The 25130-nt window shown below is 39.5% G+C and overlaps 1 protein-coding gene across 1 annotated transcript; it reads right to left on the reverse strand.

The window, feature by feature from the left end:
* Nucleotides 1–8537: 8537 nt before the first annotated feature.
* SPPL2A (signal peptide peptidase like 2A) lies at nucleotides 8538–24085 on the reverse strand (the record flags this gene model as incomplete). Its single annotated transcript, XM_010179464.1, has 13 exons — nucleotides 8538–8865; nucleotides 13357–13390; nucleotides 15466–15626; nucleotides 15963–16040; nucleotides 16961–17060; nucleotides 17494–17547; nucleotides 17705–17761; nucleotides 18468–18542; nucleotides 18777–18858; nucleotides 19572–19673; nucleotides 20547–20643; nucleotides 21603–21754; nucleotides 23952–24085. Coding segments are annotated over 13 exons (1158 nt in total), but the record flags the coding sequence as incomplete, so codon positions are not given.
* Nucleotides 24086–25130: the final 1045 nt, after the last annotated feature.

Here is a 25130-nt window from a genome sequence, read left to right on the forward strand (position 1 = left end):
ACAGTCCTGCTTCCTCCTTTCCTTTTGCCCTTTCTAATTAATTAATCTAAACCTCCTCACATCCCACATGAAGTCAATGAGCAAGTTCCTCTATAGCTACGTCCTTCATCTCACAGCAGTATTTGGGCTATACTGACTTGATTCTTATGGTTGTTATGTTGGCCTCTAAGCTTAATATTTGTAAACCCAAGAGCTAGAAGGAGCAAGAGAAGTAGGAAAGAGGTGGAGTTCAGCCTGGGCATTAAGACCTCTGGTACAAACTGTTGTTTTATGAGGACATGCTTGAGGTGAGGTATTTTCCATGCCTTTTTTCCTGTTGATCCTGCAAAACTGTAGGATTGACAAAATTATTTGAGAGTTAAACATTTTGTGATAAGCCGAGGTGGAGAGACAGCACATTGTTTCACTGGAACAACTTGTGAATAAAACGAAGGGAAAATGAGTCATCAACATCCTCTCTGCCTGGGGGAGCGTCAGCCTGCAGAGTGTTTTGAAGGGGGGCAGGACGTAGCACCACAGTGAAACACATCCCTGTGACCTGGGCCTGATGGCACATGGCATAAGGAAGTCACTTTATATCCTTTCATTACCGTGAGCAGCCATACAGAACATAATGTGATTTGACCCCTAGCAGCATTAATCATCCAAAAAGAGTGCATTTTTGTACATCCAATCTTGTTTTAGTCACTGTACTTCAACCTTAGAGGGCTAAGCAGTAGAATTAATATTCACTACTTGTCACCCTAAGTATTCCATTCCAACAACACCGACAGTCAACTCAAAATTCCTCTGATATCTTTTCCCAAATCAACAACTGTCAGCTGTGAATTAGAAGGAAATAATGAAACATTATTTTATACCTTAGTGCATTTAAGGACCTTTAACCTGAAGCAAGCTTCTGTTACCTAAAATGGAATACAACTGGTTTAAACAGAACTCCTTTTGCTATGTGGTTCCTGTAGCTCACTTTGTATTTCTCAAAGCAGACCATCAGCCTGTCACTGGCACCTTATGTTGGGCAATTTTCTGTTATGTAGCCATCACCAGAACTAGTAAAATTTGTGATGTCAACCCTAGTAGGTTTTACATGGCATTAAACCAGCTGTAGCTTGATCTCCCTGCAATAAGCATGAAAGGATTATAGGAAACCTCTCTAAGGAAGCCCTTATCTCAATATTGCAATATCCAGTAGCCAGGATAAGGCTGTTTGATTGCTCACTCACCTTCATGTAGATGAAACACTGACTCATGCACAGAAAGAAAAACATAATTCCTCCGTGTGAGAAGTGAATTACCATTAAATACAAGTAATCCAGTTTTGACTTTGTTTGTTTGACTCTGCAATAAGTTTTACCAGAGATAAGCTCCGTTACTCCACAGCTATTCTTTTAAAGTTGTTAAAAATCTTTGCTGGAGTTCATATAGTTAAATCAGATGCAAATACCAGCTGATAAAGAGATCTAGTTAATATCCTACTCGAACTCAAACACATTGTGTAGAAACCATTTCTGTCCCTTACTAAAGTCACCCCCCTCCAGGTTTGTCCATTTCTGATACATCAAGTCAGCAAATCCAGTGTCCAGCTGTAGTGAAAGTGGCAGCTCACCAGTTTACATTCTGACTGCTACTCCTGAACACTGAAGATAATTAGTTTTTCAACATGAAAGTTTAAAATTAGTCACATAAGGCAAAATAAGTGTAGGATGGCACAGGTTAATGTGATCTGCAAGTCCCCTCTGTTATTTGTGAAGGGTTTTTCTAGTGCTGGAGCTGCAGTTTCTGTAAAAATATTTTGCCCTATAACTCTTGGATAATACACCGACAACATGACAAACACACAATTTTTCAGCAATTCAAAATATGCTGTTTCAAAATGAGATTAAGTAGAAAGAACTTACTGCTGTTAATCTTAAGAAATATAACCTAAAAGGAGGTTTGTTTCCGTTGAAGCCAAGGAAAAGAAAAGAAAAAATGTGTAACTTCACAGTTTCTAAACTGTTTAGAAATGTTGGTTACTCTGTTGGTACGTGGTACACTCCAGAGTTACACATCATCTTCTGAAGAGGTCCCAAAGGTTTAGTAAATTTTTTACGCCACACCAAGGTTCTTCAAAACAAAAAAGTAGTTACTCTGAGCAGTGTGTTAGCTTTAACAGCTGAGAGGGTGTGTGTTCCCTCAAAGGAAACAAGTGCCTTAGCTGTACAGTCGAGAAATAGGTCGTAAAATCTAGGGCAAATTCAAGATATAGCTGGAGAAATGTAATGTACAGAAAGTTAGTTCTGCATCTTTAATAATCATAATTATTCCTGTAAATGATTTAGACTCCAATCCCACAAGTAATGTAGATATTTAAATTAAAGTAACAGAACTGCTAATGTATTAAAATTGGCAAAATTGCAATGGCATCTTCATGTATGAAGCAATGATAGAAGAGGAGCACGGAGGTAGCATGCCTTTAGAGATAAGAGCACTGATTTGGTATCACCCAAAGGCCACCAGTGCAGTTCAGCTTCCCCATCAGGAAAGCATGAGGGCATTTTCACTGCATTTAGCCTTGTTAACTTACAGCAAGGGCGTTTTCACTGCATTTAGCCTTGTTAACTTACAGCTAGAGCTTTATCTCACAAAGTTAGCCATTTACTTTGCAATGCAGATGCAGGGAAAGCTATGTGAAGCTTCTCAGTTTTTCTGTGCTTCCTCATTTTTCTGGGACTGGCAAATCAGCACCAACATTAGGAAGAGTGGGCTTTCGGATGGCAGTGAAAAGGGCCCGATGGCTTCAAGTGCCAAGCTCAGAGTGCGAAACCAGTAACTCAGGTTTGGATTTGCAGCATGGCTTGCCATATCCAAATCAGGCAAACTAGAGTGTAGGTTTTCCAGTTTTCAAATCTATATTCAAGATACTCCATATTAATAGGGAGGGATATTAATGTTAATTCAGGTAAGTGCACAAAGTAGTTCTGAATGTGCAATTTTTCCTTTGACATGGTCTGTAAGTCTACCAAAAAAGATACATTACCCAACCCATCATCTAAAGTATAATGTAAGCATATCCTCTATTTAGGAATACGATACATTACTTACTGCTTAGAAAACTCTTTGAGAGTTTAACCAACATGGGCCAAAGTCTTGCCCAAAGCTGCCCAGGGTATGCCTCGACATGCCTCTGCATGTGTAAAACCAATAGCTGCCAGGAGCTGTTTGGGGACATTTACACCATAACGGTGACCCTTTGCAAGATTTTATCAGTGATTGCCTTAAAAAAAAAACCCCGGAAGTGACTGTATGTCAGTTTTGTTCCTTTTGAACTTTGTGCCCCCATAACTTACAGGATTTGCAAAGGTTCTTTGGTGAAAATTGTTCCTGCTGCAATCTTTTGCCACAACCTTTGGGCTCGGAAGTTCTTGTTTTGAGTTTTACCTTGTTAGCAGCTGAGCTGGTCCACGGTGGACAGGCAGTGAGGTGAGCCTGTGCAGAGCTGCTCCATGTGCAAGAAGCAGAGGTGCAGCATCTGCTTCCATGACTGCACTGCCTGAACCAGTGGTGCAGCTTCTCTGTGTCGTCAGGCAGCAGGTCACACCAACTGCTTCCTGAATTGTAGAAATCAGAGACAAATTCACAGATATCCTTACAGAGCTCTGTTTTTGTTTTGTTTTGTTAAGATTCAGGGACAGGTACCTCATAATCAAAAGGTAAAATTTGAGGTGAGCCTGTACAGGACTGGTCTGAGTCATCCAACTTTCAATTCTTATTTGACAGTGACCCTGACAAAAGTGTCACTTCATCCAGCAGAGGCTTACTGGTCCTTTTATTTCTTAAGAGAAAAAGGTACCAGTGGGCATGTATTTGCCCTTTTTTCCATTGATATTATGATGTAAAATTATTTTTTAAATCAGCTACCAGAGAAATACTCACCTACCAGAGAAATACCCGTTTGCTACTTTTTTGCAGGTAGGTGCCTTAAATCCACAAGGATGGAACAATTTTGCAGCATAGTCTCCATTATCTTTTGGAAGAAACCTTTTAATTAAAAGGACCCCACTTTTCTTGTAGCTTTATTAGGGACACATCACAACAAAGCTTGAAATTAAAGTAATTCAGTTAAACCAATACCTCTTGTAATTCCTTGTATTCCCAAGCATGTACAATACAGAAGTTGATAATATTCTGGTAGCCTTTCTGCAAAACACAGAGAGCCAGCACAAGGGCATTTCAGCCTCCGACAGAAGTGTAAAAAACTTCCTATTTTTGTTTTTCAAATCTAAGCCAGGCTGTTGCACCAACATTAATGCAACCTCAGAAAGTCAGTGGGACTGCAACACAGATAAGGATGTGCACAAGATAAGCTGTTGTTTTAAGTTACTGTTTACTGGTGGATTGAGCTGGTGAGCGTAACTGCTGTTTGTTTCAAGTCCAAAACATTCAACCTCCTCATAAACGCTGGTCTCTGTACTTGAACAAAGGCACATATTCTTGTCCAAGACAAAGCAGTGTGCAAAGACACTTCAAAACATGCTGGTATTGCCCCAAATAGATGAGGGGGGAAGAAAGGAGGTATGTGCACAAGTAAGGAGAGGGAACAGAAAACCAGACAGCAGAATACCTGCGAGCACACTCCTAGGAAAAAGCTGAAAGGAAGCTCTTAGAGCTGAACACTTTCTTGGTTAAAAGGTCTTTTAAAGCAAGCAAAAACCCCTATTCTCAGCTATTTGATGCCCTCTGTGTTCAGGAAAACAGGATCTTGCACATTCTTTATAAATAAGAGGGATTCCTGAGATAGCTGAGCCTCCATCATCAGCCTCTCTCAGGAACACAAAACCTTGAACTTTGATCACTCACTTCTGACAAAAGGGACAGCAGTCTTAGTTGCTCCCCTCCTCCTTTCCTCAAAAATTTAATCGTTCACGCAGTAAAATGTGCTATACAGGCTACATGAAAATAAAAACAGTGCCTGAAATGCTTCAGAAAGCATTACAAATCCGAAGACAACAAGAAAATTGCAGATTATTCAAGCTGGAAAATGAGCTGAAAAATGCCTTAATAATTATAGCAGTACAGCTGGAATGCTGCTCTGTAGATTGCCTAGTCCAGGCCCCTGCTCAGAGTGACTGCCAGGCCTGCGTCCAATTGCATTTTGAGTATCTCCAAGGATGGAGACTCCACAGCCTCCCTGGGCAACCAGCGTAAAGACTGGACCGATCTAAACTTGTTAACTAATAATGGTGACTGTCTTCCTTAGAAGTAAATGCCTCTCTTCTGCTTGCAATTTTGAAGCCTCTGAGATTTGCAGTTTTATTCAAGTGTCAAATGTACCAGCCTTAACGACAGAATGCATGGGGAACAGTGAAAAACAAATGCAGCTATGTCTGTTCTTCCCAACTTCTCTACCTTTAAAAATAAGTCCATTCAAAGAGCATTTTGGAGTTTCCTCCCAGTTAAGAAAAGAAACCCTGCAAATCTCAATTACCGTGGATTAATACCCTCCAGTGTATGAGCAGAAGAGGCTTAAAATACTTAAAACCACGTTAAATACAAACGTAGGGTTCTAGGGATGTCTCAAGGATCACCTATCAAGTGTATTCAACATTCAGTGAACACTTCCAACCCAGCCTGGGTTTCAAGACTGAAGCTTAGTTTCTTTTCTTGCCCCTTACATCTAAGGTTAAGTACATTGGGTTGAACAAAGCTTGTTACCATCAGGAAGTTTGCAGATGTTAAATTTCTAACTCACTGTTTGTCAGGTATACTTTCACAGTGCCCCGTGACTTAACGTGCCACAAGCTGAGTTAAGACCAGTGACATTGATGTAGTTCAAATCACAGAACTTAATTCACTTCCACTCGTCCCTGCAAAAAGAAAAGAAGGAAAAACCCACCCAAACAAGAAATAACCCACCAAAACCACCACACTGGTATTTACAAACAGAATCATAACTTTGAAACATCAGGCAGGATGGATAAAAACTGAAACTATGTATTTATGGGGGTGTATAATGCATTTTTAATTTACTTGGCATTATGAAGTGTTAAGTGTTTTGCCTTGAACGCTTACAGTAAGAAGAAGATGAGTCAGAACAAAGCAATTACTCAACTATTTTTTTTCCAAGTAACATTTATTAATAACATTCTTAAAGAGATAACTTAAAGAGTCGTAAGGAAGGGGACTGTTGTCAGTAAACATACAATGAAAAGGTAGTAAGATTTTTGTATTAAAGTATGACTAAAAAGGCTTTTAACAGAATGTTTAGCCCAACCAAATATTAAAAACATTCAAAATCGCTAAAAGTGTTGCAGTCAGTTCTACTGAACTTATAAAACCTCCATTTCAGTAGTCAGTACTAACCTATTATTCATAAAAAATTTTAAACTCCATTCTTAAATTTTGTAAACAAAGCACCTAAGCATTTTAGAGAAAAAAGTTAGTTTAGATCCCGTTAAACTGCAGCACGTGTGTGAAACCTCAGGCGTGGTCAGGCATGAAGCATAATTAGGCACAGAACAAGACAGAGCTTCCACAGCGAGCTGCTGAATACACTGAATACACTTGCCAAAGGTCGTCTCCATTTATACTGATTGCATTATCATTGACAGTTGAAAATGTAATACACCCTCCATGCAGAAGATTTCAAAGAGAAAAAGGAGTCAGATTACATAGATTTGTGAAGCTGCTGAGAGCTCTGAGTAGTGCATGACTTTGAACGAGCTATGACTTCTTTATCTCTCTGAGGAGTTTTCAGAAACTGCTTCAGGACTATTTAACGTTGGCAGATACTGAGCTTGCCAAAGGGCACACCACCACGGCAGAGGACAAGTTTTCAGTCTGCTGTTGGAACGCTGAGGTATGCTGTAATTTATTATTAAATGCCAGTCAATAAAATTGAACATGATCATTGTGTATTGAGGCTGACAGTTCAAGCTTACATCAAGAAAGCCAAGAGGGGCTATGACTAACATACGAAAACTGTTTTCTGTAATCTCTGCTTTCTTAGGGAAGTTGCAAACAAGGTGGTTATCTTACCCATATCAACTGGTACCACGGTCAGTTTGTGTGAACAGCAAGAACTGATACTCAGGCTGTAAGTTTGTCTGCTCCTGACTCTTAGGAACAGAAGTTTAAACTTGATATAAATTACATCAAGCAGCGAATTTGCAGAAAAAGCCCTTGTTAACTGCCAATGCAGATTTACAATTGTCTTAATTAGCATACTTCCGAAGTAAATCTCGCTAAACTACGTTTAATCTGGGTAAGTTTTCCTGAGCCAACGTGCCCCACACTATAAATGTCAAGGGACCTTCAGGCAAACACTGAGGCACTTACGTGAGGCACTGCAGGGAAGCCTGCACTGCCATTGCCCAGCATGTGCTCATTCAGTTGTTTTCTCCAGGGTTCTTGAACTTGTACTGACTATAGGAATGACATTCATTTAAAGAATAGGAAAAATGTTTTAACAACGACCTGTCATTAGCACTAAGTGAACTCAGTGGTTTCCTATTGTTGCCTTCTCCAATTTTCTTTGGTGTAAAGTGTTAACATTACAGCTATACAAATTTTCTATGCCTCAATCTCTATCTCCCTCAATTTGCAGTTTCCTGAAAAAAAGAGAAAGTATCAGACTAACTCAAACTCTTCTAAATGCAAACTAATGATTTAAACTATTCCTCCTTTTCCAAGTCTTCAAAAGCTAAAACAAATTAAGATTAAACAAGTTAAACACATGCATCGGCCTTAGCTAACACAGGCACTACTAGCGCTATCCAAACCTGTTGTTTTGTCTATCAATTGCAAAGAATCTTCAAAAACAGCGTTGGTTTGGGGTTGGTTTTTTTTTTTAAAATATGGTGTAGATGTAAAAGCAAAAAAACCCCAACCCTGTCCCGTCTTCCCCCATTCCTTTGAACTGACCCACAGCCAAATGAAGACCGCAAATATAGACCTGGTCTCAATGGGTAGAAGAACCAGGCCAGAAGCAGCATTTCAGCCGCTCCCCCAGATAGCACTTCTGGAGCAAACACCCTCTTGCCTTTCGCACCATCTTGTTTGTCAGCTGTTCCAGGAGCTGCACCCAAGTTGCCAGGACCACTGTGTAAGTAGCGCCCCCCTTTTATTCTTGTCGAAATGACTGGCAATGCGTACAGTTCAAAGACTTGCACCAAAGCTTAGCAATTTTCACAATTAAGGCATAAGCCGGTGATACTATGGGGGGGGATAAAAAAAGAAAAACAAAGAGAAGAGCTCACACCTCAAGCTAAATTTGCCCTGTTACATATATTTTATGGCTTGCAATGTACACAGACTAACATTCACACTGTTCATTCAATTCCTTGTAGTAATGGAATTACAGTTTCATTCTTTAGTTGCTATAATTACATTACTATCAATCTTTGCATTCAAAACCTGGAAAGAAATCCCATGAAGGGTACTGTACTTTTTAACAAAACTTGACTAGTCGTAATCAAAATTAAAACATTCATGCACCAAACTGATATGGGCAAGCAATTTTTATAAAAATATACTGTATAGAAACACATTTGGAAAACTGCATAGAAAATATCCTTTTATTTAAATCAAAATAAGGCACAGACTTACCAGCTATGGCTTGGCTGTAAAAAACTGCAAGTCTATTTTGATTACTTTTATGTTATTAACAATATTTTCCATAAAAATATAGGTGCAGGAGTTAAAAAACCCTTTTACACAGAGTAGGAAATACTCTATTGTAGAACTTCACCAAATTTACTGTAATTCGTTTGTAGAAAATTTGAATACTATTTTAAATCAGGATCCCACATGCTATTGTCCTCCAGGCTGTTCACTGGCTGATGCTGTGCTTTCTTCATTTCCTGTATAATCCAGGTGTTCCATCATCTAAACACAGAAACAAATAGAAGAAGAAAAAAAAGCTCTTTTAATAAAGAAATACTGCTTTCCCCCCACTGGTCCAAAGTGTTTATTAGCTAAGATAAATATAATTAAATATGTGTTAGAGTGCACTTTAGCAGCATACAGGTAGGAAGTCCTCTATAGATCAGAAAAGCATTCAAGCCAGATAATCTAAGCTCTCTTAGCTAATGCTTTCCACTACAAAAGCATTCTCCAACCAAGGATCCAAGTCCTCTACAAGAAATTAAACTTAGGAGTCAAAAGTGTCTCAAGTATTAAATACAGAGTACAAACAAACAAACACCCCTAACAAACATACAATAAAAAGATTAGGGTTGGTTACGCAGGTTTTTCAAAGACATGGTTTGCAGAACTGGAAACAGACCCTAGGACCTACCTAACATGGACAGGTAGCAAGTGACAGCTTAAACAGGAGAGGCTGGCTTTCTCTTTTCAGGACTGTAAAGGCTAAGTCACAGTTACTAAAAACTAACTGTGCTGGCAACACTTCTTGGAAAATTTTCTTTGTAAAAGGATAAAGGAAATGGAACTGTGAAGTCCTGCAACAGAAGAGAATCTAAACCAGACTGTTATGTAGACTGACTACTTTCGAGTTAATATAACTTATTAGGTCACCTGAATAACACAAGTGCTCTTCCTGACTAAAAAGGAGCCCATTTCCCTATCCACTACTGTATTGCTAGAGGGCAATGAAGGCTCTGGTTTCTTCCCTGGCACAAGGCATTGAGTAAATTGCAGAGGTAATACACACATTTGTTAGCATGACAAATTGAGACCAACTTTCAAAATTAAGCATAATTACCAAGAGGCCAAGTACTGGACAGTTTGGACGGCTGACTGAAGATAGAGAAGTAGTAAAATACTGAAAAACAGACCGTGTCAAGGAGCTCATAGGCCCAGCATGGCAGGATCGTTAGGACAAGAGCTTAATTGCTTTCAGCATCAAAAGGTTGAAAACCCTACAGATGTTACTCCATAGTGGTATATCCCATCCTGCCCAGTCATAAGGTGGCTCCCTGTCTTTCTGTAAAACGGCTGCTGACCGCACTGATTCTAAACTGGGCAGATCCGTAGCAAGACAAACTCAGGCTCCAACATGGTTGGGTCACACACATTTTAGTGTGGCATAGTTCCATATATATAGGGCAAAGAGAGCAGCTCCATTCACTTCTCTCTTTTTCTCTAGTGCCATACCTTTTATGCCAGCAGAACTGTTTCATTGCAAGGTATACAAACATACCTTATTAAAAGCAGGTTTGCTTAAACAAGCTGTTTCCCAGTCTAAACGCACCAACACGCTGTGCAGTAAGCTGAAATGACACTTCCGAGGCAGAAATGAGCTGCTGCGACTTGGGTATGGCTTAGGAGAGCTGAGTGGCCACAATATCAATCTCACTAAAACCAGAAAAGGTCTTTCACATCCCTCCCTCCATGTGTCAGCATTAAGACAATGAGAATTAAGGCAGGCACCAGTCTTGCCAATACACCGAGAGCTGAGTTACAGCAATAGCGCACACTCAGTCCAGCAGTGGGTACCAAGCTCCTGTGCTAATGACAATCCTGCATTCATTTAGATAAAACTTTCCCCCTGCACTGCAACCAAAAACTCGTATCAAAAGTCACCCAAAGCAAAACACTCCCTACAATCCCAGAAGTCAAACTGTCATTCTGAATGAGGATTAAAGTATTTAGGGAAAAAGAAACCCAGCAACCCTGACACAACACCACGTTACATCAAGTAATGCCATGTATCTTCTGTCATCCTAGGGAGGATCATTTAACAGCTGGCATAGAGAAGGTAGTTTTGGTAAGCACTTATGTAAAATGCTTCCCTGTTAAATTGTGAAGATGCTTCCACAAGGAGAAGTTAACAGTATCTTTAACAAGTCAGTGTATCCCAAAGTCAGTGATTCTTCTCTTAATCCTACCACAAGGCAAGAAGCACAAAATGAACTTATGCTGGAGATACCACCTGTATTTAAATTTCATAGTCTCTGATTAATAGATCAGATTTTTAAGTTAACTTTAAAACCAAAGTGGCTAGTAGAGCATTTAAAAGATGTTTGGGGGTTTTTTTTATATACATAAATGTTACAAGGAAAAGAAAAAACAAACAACAAAACACCACAACAAAAAACCTCACCCCACTCCACTTCTAACCTCTCCACCACATAGAAGAAGGGTGTCCCCAGCCCCAAGTGTGGGCTAACAGATGCCTTTCTAAAAGTGCAAGACTGCATAAAGCAGCAAGTGTATCTCAGTTGTAGGTTCTCAGGACAACCCCATCCTCAAAGCCTCAGCAGAAGCTATGGGAATCATAACCACAACCAGCAGCAAGATGAAGGCCCCATGCTAAAATCCTGGGTAAGTCAGTTGTTTCAAACCCCGAAACAGCCAAAGGAATCAGACGATACATCGTGCGAGAGCTGGTGATTATTGTTAAAGTGGAGGAGATTTAGAAGCTTTTCTCCCACATCTGAATTCCTGACAATTTTTAATGAGAGGGGAGTGCATAAAGATAGGTTAAATATAAAAGTATTTTAGTTAAAGTTATCACCTGACATGGTGAACTATTGAAAACAAAACCAAAATAAAACCAACTCCAAAAATCCACACACACACACGCCAAACTAGAAACAGCAATGCAAACTCCTACTTGTGAAAGGGCACATTGTACTTCCGCACACACTTGCCTGCAAGATTCATTCTGATGATGTTGCATTCACATCATCCTTATAGCTATGATTAATTTGCAAGTATCTAAAAATGTCATTTAAAATTACAGTACGAAACAGCAAGTGCATGCTGCGTAATGCATCAGTGACAAATCTGTGATTTATTATTTCAGAGAGACAAGAAAGCTTGCTAAACACTTCAAACTGACAGACTCTAAAAAGCTGCAAGACTGTTGGATCAAGAAGCATTCACAGTTGTATTAGTCCACTCAATTTTTCATGCTGTTTCTAAAATTATTTCATAGACTGTACTGATACAAAAAAACCAGTGTTTTTAAACTAAATCAATAACGGGGAAACAAGTATCAAATTAGTTTATCATGCAAGCATACATGAGGAGTATAAGCAATCCAGAAAACTTAGAAAAACCTTTATTATACACTTCACAGCAGCAAAACTGCCCATTGGGTCGTAGGAAAGTAAGTACGTTACTCTTCTAAGAGATCCCTGTGCTTCACTGAACAGTTAAGATGTTTTCCTGTCCAGCAGCTCACTACAGCTCATGACTTCCCCATAAAAAAGCCATGCACAGCGTAGCTAGAATTTAAGACTGCATCATTGTGCAGAAACAGAAATGCCTCGGCTAAGAATCGTGGGCCCTCAGAGCTATCTTAGGGAGTCAAGTATTTCCCGTATGTATCAAGTAGAAACTGAAAAGCTGATTTGAATAACCCTAACCAAGAACTTAAGTGCACACTTAGGATGTGTGTAAAAATACAGCCTGGCCATTTGATTTCAATTTGCTTTCAACCCTTCCCACTTTCTAACCTCTTACTGGCATTGTATATAATTTCATTATTAAGGCTTTTTAATGAGACTTAAAAAATGTTAAAGTACTCTTTATTAGAGGAAAGAAGCTAATGAGAAGTTTTTTAGTTCAGAATTCAAGACAGAGTCAAGCAGAGTTCAAATTGTCTTCAGTGTGTAGGGCAGACACGCTACGCTTTATAAACAGATGTATAACTACACTGCCGGCTAGAATTCAAGATTATATTTAAACGCCTAAATTCAGCAAGAAGTTGAAATTTCATGCTGTGAGACAGTGGACAGTTGAAATAAATACCATCAGCGTTAGCAGTGGTGAGCTATAGCCCAGTAAGATTGAACCTCGCTGCAGTCCAGAGGCTGTGCAGCAGCAAGACCACAAAAACTGGTCCCAAATCCTTGCTCCCGCACTGGAGGCACTACAGACAGTGTGGGGTAAAGCACACTCTTGAGTCGTAAGATGACAGAGGGACTGTAGACACGATCACTAAAGGCAAATGATAATGCTGAACATTATAAACAGAGGAAAACAAAAGCGTTGTTTAGCTTTAAGCAGGTTTTCACGTCAATGCAGTGGCACAGAAACATTAGGTGAAGGACTTCCATACAGGTAACAAGAGAGGAACTAACACAATTCTCAATATTCGTACACACTCCTAGGAGTTTAGGAAGTTACAGAGTAGAGAGCCTGCCTTCAAGCTTGGGAATCATGGCTCCATTGGTACTTTATATTACATTTTCCTGTATTCCTTTAAAAACAGAAAAAACCCACCACCCAAGCATAAAAACCAAACAGGTTCATCTTCACCTGTACCCTCTTCTATTGAATTACACAGAAAAATTAAAAAGAAGAGAGACGCAGAAAAGAATTAAAAGAGGAAGCAGAGGGCAAAAAAGAAAAAGGAAACCGTAAGATGATTAATAAAGTTGCATTAAAAGGAGGCCATAATCACACCTTGTAGCAAAGGCGTCCTGGAGGAGTCCGATACCTAAATAAAATTCATTCCATTATTACAATAATATACAACAAACCCCAGAAAACCCCCAAACTCAACAAAGCTAACTAACAGACTATAAACAAAGAGCAGCATTCATGAAGTCTAGGCACCTGATACACTGTACACGTCCTTATACCCCTGTTCTTAGGACACTTTGCTCTAACAAGTCTGCAAGATTACTCTGTTCTCAGGAGGACACAGCAAACTGCTACAGAAGCCTGGCCACCCGTGTCACTGGGGCAGCTCTGCTCCAGTCCAAATTACCACTGCTGCAGCAAAAAACAGTCTAGCACCTTTCTGTATCCCTCCTCCTCAGAACGAGCACTGAAAGCTGGAGATTTCAACTCTGAGGTTGTGTGGTTTGTTTATTTTTTTTGGGAAAGGGTGCGTTTAAGTTCAGTAAGGACAGTTCAAATTACAGCTTTATGTGGGGAAGGCAACGTATGTGAAAGATCAACTCTGCAGCATTCTGAGACTGCAACTTGAATAACACCTTCTGGAAAAAAATTAATACAGAGAAAAGGTTCTTCAGGCAGTTATAGAAAAATAGGAATTAGTAAAGTTACACAGAGGTGTTCAGTCACAGACAAGTCTAACTCAGGGGTGGGGGAGTGGGAGTGGAAATCAACATTTTAAATTGTGGCAGAAATTAAGTCATCTGACCTCAGAACAAGCTGAAGTTCAGAGCAGTTTTAATCCTTCAAGAAACCAGTTGAAAGGAGATGAAATAACTACTATGGCAACATAATTCTTCCAAGTATGAGTTTTGCCACACGAAGTACAAGACTTTTTTGTTGCTAAAGAGAGACGCCAGATTTACTTAGGCAAATCTTACTCAGAACTCAACTGAAGAAAATAAATTGCAAAGCTTTTCCCCTCCCAACAGACCCAGAGTTACTGGGCTCTTTATTTTAGAAGAGCAAGCAGTCACCAATTCATATACAAATGCATGGTAAGCCAAATTCTTTCTGATCTGCAGAGAAACATTTCTATTCACTGGACCTATGAAAGGAGAAGAGTTGGTTTAGTAGCGAAAAAGACCAGGTATCTAGTTAAAGCTGAAGATCTCCTGGGTAATTTCATACCGAGCCAACCTCCAGCTGAAGCAGGCAGAGAATATTGGTTAGCTCAACAAAAGGCAGCATTTAGCTGACAATACCACAGGAGCTCTGTGCCCGCAGTTTTACATTTACAAGAATCACCACTTTCATTGATCCACTTAAACCTTACAACCCAGAAGCTGGAAAAGCAGGAGCTGCTCCTCTCCACCATCAGCTGCACGTCACCCACCTCCCCCTGCAACAGGCTGTCTCCTCTCTGAGCCAGGTTCAACACAGCCTGCATGCAGGTGATAGTTTCTGAATTCAAACAATATTGGACTTCAAGTCTCAAACAAAATTCACAGTAATCTTGAGACTGGTCTGTCGTATGATAAATGCCAGCTCACAAGGGCTACTGTTACTACAGCAAGTTAAATGAGGGGGAACGTGCACATCAAAGGCAGACAGCTGGTGGGATTTTGAGGACTGCAGTTCCTGGATATCATTAGAGATAACAAAAAGGGAAATGTAGAATGCTCAAGACAGTGGGTGCTGTGATAGAAAAGTTAACTTGTTGCCGAATGCTCCATATAATCCTGACAATGCAGGACACCAGCGAGGCATGGAAAGTTTCTAAAATTCTAATTGAACACCAAGTTTTTTGAACTGTCTTTTAACACAGAGCTAGTGCAGATTGGAATCTGCATGCTTAGTTCAGTGACTCGTGATACCACATCAAGACGACAGTAGAACAATGTTAAAACATGAAAAACCATTTCAAAGGAAATGGGACAGACATTTTCCTATGGGTACTGAAACAGCTATTTCATCTCACTTCAGCTTTGTTCTGCCATGTCAACTACTACACTAAGGTTTTCCAACAGTAAAAACTGTTTTTCCTTATCAGTTCCAGAAGGTGACATGAAGACTAGCAAAAACTGGATTGTGTGTAATATATTACCAAGTACTTAGAGAGGTATGTACTCAAAGGAATTGACAACAAAATACTCAAGGCATCCAACCTACCTGGTAACTGCTTCCTTTCCAAAATTTCTTCATCTCTTTGCGTCTCCAAGCAACAAGAGAGCTAGTAATGAGTGTACATGGTACAAGATAGAGAAGGGCCGGTTGTCCCATCTTCATTAATGCCAAAACAACGAAAGTCAGCACCATACCAATGGCATAAGCTATAAAAAGATATGTACACATATGCAATCAAGAACAGGCGAATTTTTAAATTAAGTCACTCATTTAGTAGGCCAGAATTATTATTTTTTTTTAAAAGTATTATCTTCCTTGTTAATGTCCCCCTTCAGTTATAATAGGTTGCTCTGTATTTGCAAGCTTTCTCAAAGCAACTGACTACGATGAATACTCACCTTAAATATGGGCAGGCACATTAGAGATATTATGAAGAGATTCTTGACAACACTGAACCTTTACCTAAAGGAAACTATCTAGTTCTGCCATTTAAAAAAGAGCTAAGAGGAAGATTAACATTGCTGAAATATCACACGATTTACCTATTGTACAGGAAATGAAGTATACAGAAGATGAACTTGTTTGAACATCAAATCTTCGACAATAGGCGACCAGAAGTCCTTGATGGGAAAGGAAAAGAAAAAGAAAAAAAAAAGGATTAATGAAACATTAGCCATGGGTTGTTTGTCTTTTCCTCTCCAATCCTCCAAATCAAAGCAGAAACAAAAAGAAAAATCTGATTTTATAGTAAGACTTCCAATTACGTTATCTTATGCACGTTATCTTCTTTCCATTTATTTCTGGCAAGTCAAGAACCAGTTTAACAAATGCTATGGTAAGTCTTGAAAATCAAAACCATAATGCAAATATGAGCCAAGTGAGCTTGGTATTAGAAGGTTTTGGGTTTTTTTAAGCAAGCTACATGCATGATGGTATTTTCAATTCTAAAGGCACTAATACAGAAGAGTAACAGCCTAGTTCTAACACTTTTCTTCAACAGGATTTTAATGCTCACTCTTAACAACTGGCAATTTTGCCTCAGTACAAGTAACAGGAAGAGGGAGAGCACGCTGTTCACGAGGTGCTGCTTTGTGCCCGACTTCGATCATCTGCTCAAGACTCGAACTATGGCAACATTCAGCTCTTCCAAGAAAGATGGAAGAACTTGATAATACATTTCCCTTTACCACACCTCTAATTAGGTAGTCTAGGCTATGAAAATACTGTGAAGTCAGAGAAGACTTGCCTTCTGTGAGATTTTGATGAGAGTTAATACTGACAGCTGGATTTATCTGTGGGACTTGTATTTACACAATACGGTGCCACAGAAGAGCAGAAACCCTTCGCTATTTGAGTGTTCTGTAACGCACTAAGCTTTCTTACGTTGTGGTGTTTGTTGTATTCCGCACTGACAGATCAAGGCAAACTGCTGTATTTGATTTAGTATTTACTTTGTAGAACAAACTCTAATATAAGTCAGCTGAGAATCAAAACCAAAATATTTAATCATGAGTTACAAATGCCAAAAACATTTGCTCACCTGGGACAATAATGTCTCCAAAACCCAGCAATGAAAATGGCATGTCACACAGTGTCGATGCAGAGTATTCAAGTCTAGGCACTCTAATAACCACAGGTAACTGTAAAACAGTTTCAGAAGCCCACATAAATCTAATCTAAAGCATCCTGGTGTTTTGGAATTTTTTTTGTTCGTGTGCTTAAATTAACAAACAGTTTTAATACAATTAATTTATTGTTAATGGAGAACTTCAAAATAGGTAGAACCTAAAGTAAAAACCAGAAAACAACATAGAGAGTGGATAAAGTTTAAGGCATCAGGTACACTGGAATTTCAGATTTACAAATAACACGCACACACTAAAAAAAAAAAGATAAAACAGTATTTAAACATATAATGAGCATAACAAGTGTGGATTATTAGCCTAGCTATAGAGTACTGATCAATGATATCCAGGCCCTGAAGAGAAATTTGGATAGTCAGGTTTTCCCCAAAAGAATAGTCTTTTCAGAGGGAATAATTTAAAAATCCAGTATCTGAAATACAATCCTTACTTTCTCATGGGGAGCTGAGCGTTCAGTAGGGACTTCCACCAAGTTTTCATCATTCTAGGATCAAACCCAAGTCAACAAGTATTTAATACTTAAAAGAAAATAGCAGAAGCCGGCTATATTTTGTGAGAAAGTTATGCCAAAAAGCACACTATGAATTAGCTACGAAATGTCAGTATCTGTATGTTGCACATATTACGACAACTATTCATACCTTTTCACTGTTTCCAAAAGGACCAGCTGCAACTTCAACCATTATACTTGCCCCATTCTGAAATAAATTTTTCAAAAGTCAGTGGTTTAATACATCAAAACATTCATACTACATTTACAAAACCTGCTTGTACCTCATCTTACTATTTAGGACTGGAAAAATCCTGAATATCAAAGGAATGCACTAGTATCATACAGTATTACACCGTATTGTTTCACGTTAAAAACATGTAGTCCAGCTTAAAATAATTGTTTAAAAAAAAAAAAACCCCAAACAAACAACAAATCCACTGGACGTAGCTGGAAGTTTAGATAAAAACACGTCAGCTTTTTCTGACAGAAGCTTTCTGCTTCAAAAGAAAAGCAAGTATGCTTGCATACAGTTTATACTGCACTGCAAATGAGCACCGCAGAAAGTACTAGAGCATGTTCCATAATATGGGAGTTGATAGCAAAAGGAGGAAGAACTGGAGAACAGTAATTTCTCATCATCACCCTGTCACACAATTGGGGACAGCTTACTTCTGGTCACAGAATTGCTGAAAACTTGGCCATTTAACATTTACAGCACCTGCACAAGCCTCACACTCTGCAACCCATATATGATGAAAATTTAGGCCACTGCTTTCTTAAATGGGGAAAAAAGGAAAAGGAAGCAAGCATTCCTTCATTGAGAACATAGAAAACACTACTCTGAGAAACTGCTGCCCCTATGACCAGACAACATTTCTGCTTTTGTTTTAAAGATAAATTCACAGACATACCTTTGTGATAAATGGTGTGATGAAGACAAAAAACACATCGTATAGAAGGAGAAGGCCTAGAAGGATCACACAGGACTGGCAAAAAAAGAACAAGGTATTACTATAGGTTTTCAAAGACTGCATAGGTAGATTCTGGTGCCATTACTGCAGCATTACCAGGTTAAAAAAAGACCACCACCCCCCCTAGCCCCCATTTTTATTCTCTATCTTTCAAGTATCTCTTGAGTATGAAAAAAATCTACTTCCTGACAATAAACTTACAGATTCATGGCATTAGAATGCTTTCTTAAGGTAAGCAACTGACAGTACCTTAAAGTTGGGCATTTTCAGTGTTTTAATAAAGTTCAGGCAGAAAGCAACTCCCAAAATATCTTGCAAAATCCAAGCCCACCTAAAAATAAGAACACATTTTTACACATTGTTCAACCTACTGCTAGAATCTAAGTGTAATGATGATTTTAGATTTTGCTGGGCATAGCAAGATTGCAAAATGGATTGGAAAGCGAGAAATTAGTCTTTAGGAAATACTGCTATGAAAACCACAAAAATACCAGTTTCAAGCTGGTAAATTTACACTAACCTCTGGTCACAGTTAGCCGTTCTTTATCTGTGTGCTACAGCATAAACAAGTTGAACACAACCATAACATGGCCTTGGTGTTTATTTGTATGATTGCTCACTTGCTCAACATGTGTTGTTGATTGGAAGCCCCACTTAACCTCTGGCTCAAGATGCTACTCAGGATTGTGCCATAGTATTTATGTATTTGTGGCCCAATGCTTCCACTGGACCACAGGAAGTATAGGTCCTCTGGTTCCTGTGCTATTTTCTGCACTTTTTTCCTCTGTGGCAGGACATTAGCAATCAAGTTAGCTGTCTCTCATCATAATTTTTTGTAACTGCAAATTACCATACAGTTCATTTGTATAGCTTTGTTCTTTATTATTCCCATGCTTGTTAAGCTTCATATATACTTTCATGACTTTCTTTGAAATTGGCACTGGAGTTTCGAAGGATGCTATGCTCCATGGTTAGTTACATGAAGGGAAGTTCATTAGTGACAATTATTCACATTGCTCTTTCAAGTCAGAATGCACCACTTACCCATCTTCATTTCGAAACACTGCCCAGACCACAGCTGCTGCTATGCAGAATGCAGCAAGAAAAATAAGTCTCACTTCAATGCTTTTGTTGCAACATGCAATCCTAAAAGAAAATAATTAAATTTAAGAAAAAGAAAGTCAAAACACATTGACTCTGCTATCTCAGGCCCTCAAGCTGACGAGGCGTTCACATCCTGAGAGCTTCTCCTTTGCCTGTTTATGATGTCCAGACTCAGGTGGCGTTACTCGTGCAACTGCAGTACCAGCCCTTCTCTGGGCTGCATTAGAAACATTCCCACAGACTGTCAGCCAAGTTGGGCTTTGATGGCCAGTCCTCACTTTAGCAAACACATCCAGGGAAGGCCACAAGCAGACCAATTTATTTAATCCATTTCTGTCACATAACAATGATGCCAATAGAACGATGATAGTGAGGGACAGTCAAGTCATGATTCCAGAAGGGGGAGGTGGTAGGGAAACTCAATTTTAGGACAAATAATACAAGATTAAAAATGGAATAACTATGTATTGCAAAGTTGTGAGCCAGTAACTGTTTCCACTGCTTACTCAATTTTCTGGGACAGTTCTTGAACTGACAGTAACTAACGGAAGTTATGCCTGTCCTGCAGCTTACACAAAACCTGTTATCTTTTCTACCTGATCTCTACCTTTGATGGGCTACTGGATCACCTGGCACACCTTCCAAGCAATCAGAATTTTGTACAACTGAGCTCAGACGGCCAAACAGACCCTTTCAAGTTTGATGCCTTCAAAAAAAGGTAATTGATTATGCTACAGTAACCATTAATATCTATTAAAGGAGCTTGTAATTTTATTTTGCAACAATACGACACACTAAACCATAGAGGATACAACTTGTCAAACTGTTCTGGTGTTTTCACACTACCTTGAATAACAACCAGAAAACACCCAAAAGAAACATGACATTTATAGTAACAGACAAGGTGTACAGTACCTGCACTGCCCAAATGGTATTTCTCCTATTAATGCCGCAAGACAGTTGTATAGACTCATTGCAGATGCCAAGCAGAAGATGGATATGATAACATACACTAAATAAAAAGAATGGAAGACGGGAGTCAGTGACGAAACAGAATAGGAAAAAATAGCAAACAGGAATCAAACACAACGATGTGCGCTTGATATAAACGGTTAACAGTTACAGCACTGCTTGGTGCAGTCACTGGAGACTATAGCCAGCCACCTCAGACTACACAGGGGGCCTAAACCTTTCGATCCCATTAAAAGGTTCACCAGTCTTTTAGTGGGACAAGTTTAGTAAAGGTAGCATTGCCCATAGTCAAGATAACAAAAGCTAAAGAAAATCGGAAGTCTGGATGGTGAAGTTTCTTTCGCAGAAGCAGGAGGTTAACTGGTAACATCTTCTAGGAAGGAGTGAACGTAGGAAGCTTTCAGAATGAAAGTTACATTGTTTGTAATACAAAGAGTAATTTAAAATGGTGTATGTTTTCTGGTAGCATGATTTGAGGACGGGGGAAAAAAAAAAATCAAAAATCAACCAATATGTTGAAAACCATATTTTACTGGAATTGTATAATTCAAGAACTTAGCTTATGGCTAGCATGCTTGAGTTTATTCCATTATGGTAATGCCATTCCTCCTGGTACTTTAATTAGGGCACTGCAGCCACAAACTCAATGTCAACATCACAATACCTGAAGAGAGTTTTCACTCTAAACACTCCTAAGTTATCACTGCCACCCTCCCAAGAACATTGACATATGTCATATACGTTTTTTTACTAGTTGCTCGTCACCTCTCCTCCACATTACTTCATTCAGAATAAGCACTGTCAAGGCAGCCTTTGTAAGAGAGCAGAAGCAAGCTTCGGTCTTTTTTAAGTAGCAGCTGCATCTTTTCAACCCTCAACTTGTACATGGAAGGAACAATTTTAAAAATTACATTAACTTTAGTTTAGAAATCCAGCTTTTCAGACTTAGCCACCTAGTGCAGAAAAATAAGTCAAATGAGATTACGCATTGATTCTTACCTAACCATTTGTAGAAGAAGTAAAGTAAGACCAACATGACACAACAGATGACAACAAACAAGATAACTGTTACAGGGGTAAAAGTAACATTTTCTTCCTTCTTCCGTCTTGTTTCTCTCTCCTCAGGACTTGCTATTGCTTTCAAAGTCTCACTGTTTTAAGAAAACAAGAAACACATTTACCTCAGGTGACAGATTATGAAAACATTGTCCCACGACCAGAATTGTTGGTTATAAAGTGTTCAGACTTACAGCCTTTCGGTCTAATCCTTCATACCATTATTAGACTTTAAAACACAGAAAAATGGTATGCTATTGTTTGAGTTTCTCTCCATTTTTTCATGGAGATACGCACTTCTAACCCAGCACAGATCACAAGGAAAAGATTCTTAACTGCCCTCCTTTCCAGCTATGTGGTGATTGCCAGCTTTAAGGAGTACCCCTAACTTGAGTCACATGAGGAAAAGCGGTCTGATAACAAAACTCAAACTAGTTTTCAGGATGCATATGCTCAACTATAATAGAGCAGCACCTCTGACTACAAAGTTTCTCGAGCCAAATGCAGCCCATCTGATAAATAAATCTATGATAAATCAAAATCATGCATATTATGCACCATTTTAAAACGTCAACTATAGACATTAAGTATCTGCAAAACCCATTCATGTTAGCAGAATGAAGCCAGCTAAGTACTCGTTCTTCTACCCTTACATCTCATAATTACAGAGTGAGTGAAAGAGAGGGGGTGGAATTGGGGATTTTCACTGGGAGTAAGATTTCTGTATATGCATACTCCATATTTATACCTCACCATGCAAAATAAAGAGACTTAAATTGTTGTGTTTGTTCTTTGAGCAGATAGCCCTACTACTCTTTAGTACAGACACTAGTGCAACTTGCCCATCAGACAGCGTGTTCCTGACAAATCCCAGGACCTACCTACAAAATGCTGAATTCAGCACTGAAACAGCTACCTTCAAAAGAGAAAAACCCACAGGAGTAAGGCACTTTGTTAGATGAATCACCTTCTCAGAGGACATGCTTTGAATAAGCAGCTTTTTAAAAAAAAGCTCTACCCTAGATTTATGAAAGTGCGCTTTAACAAGTCTAACATAATTACATCCAGGTACTTTTCAATATGGGAGACAGCATCACATTTTGTTGTTTTAGCACTCAGTGCAGCCACACCCTATAGCACTGCAGGGTAAAAAAGAATAATCAGATCCAACCTTTTAAGAAAAGAAATTCCCCCTCCCCTTCTACTTGTTTAATCTCTTTAAAATCATTCGATTTGCATAACTAGTGGGAAAGAAGAAGCCATTGTTACCACATGCAGTTCACTCTCTGTTGTTCTGGGGAGCAAAGCACCAGAAGATGGGGAAGCCCTAGGTAGCAACGCACACCGGCCCATTCAGCATAAGCAGACATCCAAGAAATACTGCAGAATAATACCATGCTCTGAAAGGTCAGCTATGTTGAGTTTAACTCCAGATCGTGCTTCACTTCACTAAACAAAGCTGTACGCCCCTCGAGCACAGTGCAGAAACCCCCACTGCCCCTCTTGTTTCCCTGCATGTGCCACATTCTCTGTCCTTGCACAGGGATTGCTGCTGCCTCCTTGCCCCACAAAGCTGCACGCCCCTCAAGCACAGTGCAGAAACCCCCTCTTGTTTCCCTGCATGTGCCACATTCTCTGTCCTTGCACAGGGATTGCTGCTGCCTCCTTGCCCCTGGCTGGCCCTGGAGCTGCTATTGCCCCGGCTCTGTTGCTCTACCACATAACCCACAAAGCTGAAGCACATAAGCCTGGTTGGACTTTACCTGTCCAGAGTCACCCAGACACAACCAACCTGCATTCCCCAGTGCTCCTAGTGACAGCAGTGTGGTGCAGAGACATCCCCGAGGGTGCTGCATAGCCTGCTGAGATGAAGCAGTTGTACAGACCCCGGCCAATGCAGACACTACATACAACTACATATGTACCTCTTGGATCATTGGATTTTAAAGGTGTCATTAAAATACCTGCTTTCTATCATGGATATTGGGAGTATGATGATGCTAGTTATAGGGTATTTGGTAATTTGTCACAATGTTAACTCATTCCCCCTCCCAAGAGCTGCATTATTCCTCAGGGACTTTCACAATCTACTACTCAAGGTTCTTCAAAAACCTATGGTGATTTTTTCCAAAGGCTGCAGCGCTCAAGCATTTCATGGCAAAGCAGCTAATTGCACCTAGATCTTCTAACTTTTTAACTAGCCACTAGCTATGATTCCTCACTAATCATAATGACAGTTTTCACAAAATTCCTAGTCCACATAATTTAAGTGGTTCCGCTTAACAAACTTACAGTTCTGCTACTCCACTCCAGTAGCCTCCCAGTGCTACTGTGAACACAGCAATTAGGAAGATTACAACCATACTGTAATCAAACTCTGGCAAAGGTGGCGAATACAGCGTCACGTTAACTTCATTTCCAAGTGTCTGAAAAATAACACACAAGTTGGTTCATAAGGACAACAAAGAAATTATACTGCTTATTTTCCAACAAGATGCACGTGACAATTCTGAGAGCAAGTTTTCAAGTTACTGCACAAGGCATCTAATATATTTGTTGTGGTTGCTGTAAAGAAGCCATGCTTTCCATGCTACTTTGTATGATGGTCAGGTTTGAAAACAAACCTATTACTACTGCTGTGGAAACACCTGGGTACCACAAGGCAAAATGGTACTTCTTTGCTTTCTTTCAATGCTTCTGTGAAGTTGCTGCTCTAGCCCAAATGCTTTTCATCCCCCAACTATACCAAGTACTATCAAAGATGTCTTCTCTGCAGGAAAGTATATCCGAGTCAACCAACTTGAAACACAAACTCACAAGTCCACTGAGGTATCAGCAGAGGTCTACCTCTAGCTCTTGAAACTGCAAAACTCACGGTTCAGATGAAGGCATGATGCTTCAGATGGGACACAGTGAAAACTGAAGGTGGCAGAAAATTACTTAACAGCTTTACAAGAACATGATTTGAGATGGATTCAAAAGAAAAGAAAGCAATTTGATGCTACTTAGAAAAAATTAAGATCATAGTGAAAAAACAACCAGCTGAAGGACACTGAAGAAGAAGGGAGGGAACATGGAGACGTAACTGATACCTAACTGTACAAAGGTCTGGAAAGCAAAACCAGGATGCTTCCATTTGACTGAAAGGTGAGATTTAAGAACAAGTAAAGGACGGTAATTTGACAAGAAATGGAAGGTGGTAGGGAAGAAATGTTTGCTGTTGTAGTCAAAGTAAGTCAAGGCATCCAAAGCAATCCTGCAGTGAAAACAGACTTCAGAGATGCAGCAGAAAGACAGATTTGTTAACAGCCTGCATGTGGGATAAAAGCAGGAAAGGAGATGAATATGTCAGCCAGGCTTGGCTACAGGACGATCAAACTGGCAGTGGAGAGACTGAATGGGAAGCTGAGTACTGCAGTGGAATATGCTGGCCATATGTGAAGAAAGCTGATTTATCTCAGTGTCTGAATT

The sequence above is a fragment of the Mesitornis unicolor genome, unplaced genomic scaffold (assembly GCF_000695765.1).
Source record: "Mesitornis unicolor isolate BGI_N332 unplaced genomic scaffold, ASM69576v1 scaffold7362, whole genome shotgun sequence".
NCBI classification, from domain to species: Eukaryota; Metazoa; Chordata; class Aves; order Mesitornithiformes; family Mesitornithidae; genus Mesitornis; species Mesitornis unicolor.